This window comes from Fukomys damarensis, unplaced genomic scaffold, assembly GCF_012274545.1.
Source record: "Fukomys damarensis isolate Sample0158 unplaced genomic scaffold, DMR_v1.0_HiC HiC_scaffold_4, whole genome shotgun sequence".
NCBI classification, from domain to species: Eukaryota; Metazoa; Chordata; class Mammalia; order Rodentia; family Bathyergidae; genus Fukomys; species Fukomys damarensis.
The window spans coordinates 11,987,408-11,992,884 of record NW_022900916.1 but is presented as its reverse complement, the minus strand read 5'-3'; the positions used below and the strand labels follow the sequence as shown (position 1 = coordinate 11,992,884).

The window sequence follows — 5,477 nt, the reverse complement described above, 5'->3', positions numbered from 1 at the left end:
CGTGGGCCGAGCCTCCTTGCGCCCTGGTCCGCGCACCTCACGGTGGCGAGCAGCACGTCCACCTGCGGGCGTCTTCCCTTGGCAGATCGGATGGGTGTTAGCCTCCCATGGGTTTTCTCAGTGATGCGCTCTGCTGACTGCTGGCAGACTGTTGGCTGGCACGTTTGGGTTCCCTTTGGCGACCTATGTCCTTGCCTTCCCCACCTGTCTGCTTCTCTTTCCACTGTGTCTTTTCTGTGTATTCAATTTTCTCCTGAAACAATCTCTTGCTTATTCCTTTCGTTCGGCTCTGTCTTCTGCTTGCGTCCCCCAACCTTGTCCCTTGTCCCTCTGTAGCCCTGTGCGGATTCGGAGTGCGCGCTCAGGACGTTCAGGAGCCGGAGTTCAGCTATGGCTGCGCGGAAGGCAGCTGCTACCCAGCCACAGGCGACCTTCTCATTGGCCGAGCTCAGAAACTGTCGGTGACTTCGACCTGCGGTTTGCATCAGCCCGAGCCCTACTGTATCGTCAGCCACCTGCAGGTGAGGGCAGACAGCTGGAGACAGGCCCAGGGGCCTCTGCTCCTGCCAGCCAGCCAGAGAGGAAGCTCAGCCAGCCGGGAGCCCTGGAATTAGGCTGGTCGCTCCCTTCCCCCACATGTCGGTTTGCACGGTCGAATCTGTCAAACATTTCCTGTCGCTGCCACGATCAGTATGGAGAGTCAGGGCTGCAGACAGACCTGACCCAGAGGCTCCAAAAGTCCTGATTAAAAAAAAAAAAAAAAAAAAAAAATCTCCCTTTGCAGGTTTGCGTTCAAGATGGCTTATCCTGTATACACTGAACACTGATCCTGAGTTTTTCCACGTTTTTCACCCCAGTAAAAGGGTGCTCCAAGCATGAGCCTCGCAGTATGATTCCAATCCCTGAACCTATGTTTTTCTGCTGGCGTGGTGCTGTGCCCGTTTACCTCCAGTAGCTATTGGGATTAATTGCTTCCTTTTTTTGCAGCTATGCCCTGGTTGCCATGGTACCCAGATAGTGAAAGACCAAAAGGAAATTTCAGGGTGTTTTCTAAAAGTGGACCCAGATTTTAGATTTCCCCTCTTTATTCACAAAGTCACGACTAATGTAAAAAAAGATACAAACTATCCAGAATCAGAATTCTTTCTTGGTAAAAAAAAAAAAAAAAAATGAGAGAGAGGCTGATACTTCTGGTCTCTAACAAAAGCAAAAGGTGTTGGTCCCACAGGTAGGGCGGGGTGGGGCGGGGCGGGTTCCAGGCTGACTGCTCAGAGCCACTCTAGTGCACACCTGCCCTGAAGCAGTAGGACAGAGTGTCCTGTGGTGTGCATGACTGGTGCCTCACTTTTCAACTTTCCAAAGCAGAAAGCCGGCTCTGGAGACCTGATAAATTAAACTGGAGGAATGTGGTAGAGTGGATTCCAGTCATTGGCTTCCAGCTTTATACAGCAATGTCTAGACTGCTTCCTCCTGATTAGAGGGGAGGCTATAATTAAACTTTTTCCCCCCAGTTCTGGTAATTGTTCTTTAGTAGTAGTTTCCTTGACTACAAGTTAATGAAGGCAACTGATGTTACCTATTCTAATATTAGCATTTAGGTTTTACCTAAAGTGTTGGGCTGACATTTATTTTAGAGCCCAGGACATCCTGTTAGTGAATCACCAAGTTCTGAAATCAGCTTTGAATGAGAACTAGGCTGCCTGTCTTCAAAGTGATTAGGGCCAGCCTCTGGTTTATATGGTTAGCTGTGAACTTGTGCAGTGCTTTTCAGATACCAGGGCCTAGAGAAAGGAAGCAGGCTTGCGTATTTCTCAAATGTTTAGCTTTGTTCCTTATCTCTTTGCGTCCCTGACTTCTGATATTTATTTATCTAGTTTGGTTAATACATCTTGCTGGCCTCCAAACCTTTTGGAGAAAATAAATAAAAAGTGTAAAAGTATAGTCAATCATTTTGGGCCTTGTAGGAATGTCACACTCTGACAAATTCTGTCTGCAAGATCTGTTTGGTTCTTCACATACTTTAGTGTTATTATCATTTTTGGACTTAGGAAATCATCTGCATTCCAGAAAGCATAGGTACAGAGCCAAACTCCTCAGGGAACTATTAGGGGGTGCTTATGATTCACCATGATACAGTACAAAGAGAATAGAGAACCCTTCTGACCCTACTTGCTTTTAAGACAATTAAGAGAATTTTAAGAGAATTAAGCCTAATTCTCATTCAAAGCTGATTTCAGAACTGGTGATTCACTGACAGGATATCCTGGCCTCTAAAATAAGTGTTAGCACAACACTTTAGGTAAAATCTGAAATGCCCAGGAGGCTAAAATGCCCATTTTAGGAAGAAAGAATATGAGAGATACTCAAAGTTACTCTAAAATTAAACCCCATCTTTGCTCTAGTTCATGTCCATTTTAGGGTTCCCTGAATTGGCCCCAGTTTAATAATGGTACCCAAACGCGGGACAGCCTTGTACCCCTTCTCCAGATAGCCTTGAAAGATATCCTGTCTGTTGCCACCACCGGTTGCTGCTTGGGTAAAATAGAAGCTAAAAAATCTCGTTCTGCAGGTCTCAAAGCTTCTCTAAATGCTTCTGCTTAATTCTTGGTTTCTCCTCATTCGGTTTTAGAAAATCAGATCAAATGAATTGTCCTTTTTCCTTTTATTTTCAGTTTGCTTTATGTCAGCACAAACCCTCTACTTCTGCATTTTACTTTAGAATAAACCTCTCTAGCTATTTATTGAGATTAAGGCTTAGAAATTTGATTTTGATTAAATTAGTGGCTTATGGAAACAATGCCCCTTTTACTTTTGACCTTGAATTTGCAAGAAAGGAGAAAATTATTTCTAGGAGTATTTTAGGCCCAATTAATTGAAAGTGAAAAATGTGATATAAGTCATTCAAGTAACTTGCACTTTTTCCTTTCTTGAAGCTAATGGTTTGATTTTTGGTGGGCTTGATGGATTTTTAATGAGATTGCTTCTTAGACTCATGAAACTTAACTTGTTTTCAGGAGGACAAAAAATGCTTCATATGTAATTCCCAAGATCCTTACCACGAGACCCTCAATCCTGACAGCCATCTCATTGAAAATGTGGTCACTACATTCGCTCCAAACCGCCTTAAGATTTGGTGGCAGTCCGAAAGTGGTATGTGGTTGATGTGGGAGTGAGTTCCATGGAGTGAGGTTGGTGACCTGCATGAGGCTCCCCGGGTCCTGGGGATTTGTAATTGTGAGTAGCTTCTGTGTCCTATAATTATGGCCTCTGACAGATGTACTGCCTAGAGTACTAACTTGTCTTGGTAAAACATGGTCCTTCCTGCAGGAAATACTCTATAAGAAAGCAGTCTTTCATGCCAGATAAGGGAGTTTCCTGTAGTCCTCATCTGAAGGGGCCTTATGGGGTGGGAGTTTTTGCCGGGCAGTTAGGGGAAGGTGTGGGAAGACCCTGTGTATTTCATGCTCTTGTTCTTCTACAGAGCATAGTAGCTTTCATTTTTATCAACCCCAAGAGGAAAGACAAAAATCATAGCCCCTCCCCACCTTCCTTCCACTTACAGAAAATTTCAGAGTAGAAATAATAGCACAGTGGACCTTCAATTTCGACTGGCCTGACATCCGAACAACTTGGGTTACGACTAGAATTTTGGTTTTAACTTTTGAACGGAATCTTGAGTTAGGACCTGAATGCTGGCCACTTGTGCTTCCAGATGGTCTCAGAAACAGATTTAACCCTTAAAGAGTTCTGGAAGGAGCAGTACAACATCCTTTCCTGTGTGGGGTTAACTGAGAGATCCTGGGCCAGTGTCTCTCTAAGGACACTGAGATCTGCCTGTATACAGAGAAAGACTTTGAAGGCTGTGTAGAGGAGCCTAAGCCTTCAACTGTCCAACCTGAGTTACAACCAGCCCTCATGAACAAACTGAGTTCGTAAGTCAGGGGTCCACTGTACTATGAAAAATATAACAGATTTTGCAAAGAGTCTGTCAGTGTGGCAATGAACCCAAGCTAAGCAGTTTTCCTAATGATTGTGTAACTCCAGCTCCTTTTCTGTTCTTTGCCAGTTGAGTTTTGGTGTAGTAAATTCATCAACTGTGATATTACTATTGCTATGAAACAAGTCACATGGGTTTCACATTTGTTTAATGTTGAAATTTAGGGAACAGAATTGTGTTTGTTTATTAGCACTATACCATTCAATGCTTTTTAAAAACTCATTAGCACATGTTTTAGGTGCTCAGTGCTTGTATTCATGGTGGGGAGTGGTTACATGTACAACACACATCTTAATTCCCTTTTCATCCCTTTTCCCTGCCCTCTCTTCCTCTCCTCCATCTCTTGGTCCCCTTCCCTTTTGCAGAAGGTATATCTCCATTTCCTATTATCTGCCTTATAGTTTGCTCTTTGGTTTATGTATATTTTAGGTTTCTTAGAGAAACCATGCGATATGTAAGCTTATGTGTCTGATTTATTTCACTTAATATTATGGTCTCAAGGTGCATTCATTTCCTATAAATGACCCAAATACATCCTCCTCTATAGCAAAGTAGTGCTCATTTATAAATATTAAAACAGAAATACTTAACCATGAGGTCTTTTTTGAAAATATTATGGAAGAGGTCCCTCAAAGAAATGAACCTCAGCCTGGCCAAAAAAAAAGGCCTGAATAGAACCGGGTCTGCTATATGCCCCGTACTTGAGGCATTTGAGATGTGGGCAGTCACTTATTAGTCTGTGAAGTGAATCCCTGTCACTGGCTGTTTACCTTGCAGAAGTTTTCTAGAATACGATTCCTGGAGCAGTTGGTTAGGTATTGGTCAGGCTTGGGAATCCATTGGTTACAACCTTGATTGGGAGAGATCCTCAGAAAGTGTGTACCATTGAGATTCGTACTCTTAGAACTAATAACTCCAGAGGAGACTATTTTGGTTGGTAGTGCAGGGTAAAAGAAGTTTCTATAAATCTGAGTCACAGAGGACGTCTGAAATAGCACAGGACTTATTGTGAACAGGCACCAGGCAAGCATTCCCCAACTCCCACATTCCTCCAGGGAAACAGGAAGGCAGTTAGAAAGATGCTGGACATTAGGAGAAGACTGTCCCTGATTTAGTCTATAGATAGTAAGTTAGCTTTTTGTGTAACACAGTTGTGGAGGAAGCTTTTTCAGTTAACTGGTTTCTGCATCTTTGAATTGTTGGAACAAGAGAATCCAGATGCCAGAAAGATTTTTGCAGATTTGGTCACAGAGATTAGATAAGATTGGACAGATGGAACTTGGCCTTTCGAAGTCAGACTGATTGTTACTGTCCCGTATCATCTCTCTGTGGTCTGATAGCTCACAATTGAAGACTTTCCCAATGAATGTGACGTTATCTTTTGTATGCTTTACACAGGTTGTGTTCATATAGGTGGCCCTTAAAGCTCAGTCGTTGGGTCCAGAGACAAGCTTAGTCTTTTTTTTTTTTTTTTTTTTTT

General features: G+C 43.1%; 1 protein-coding gene across 1 annotated transcript in view; it reads left to right on the top strand.

Moving 5' to 3' along the window:
• The window catches only part of Lamb1 (laminin subunit beta 1), a 69,404-nt gene that overhangs the window by 717 nt on the left and 63,210 nt on the right, over positions 1 to 5,477 (top strand). The window contains exons 2-3 of the mRNA XM_033756803.1: positions 337 to 521; positions 3,015 to 3,150. Of these exons, the coding sequence (XP_033612694.1) occupies positions 337 to 521; positions 3,015 to 3,150 (321 nt within the window). The remainder of the gene's footprint in view (positions 1 to 336; positions 522 to 3,014; positions 3,151 to 5,477) is intronic.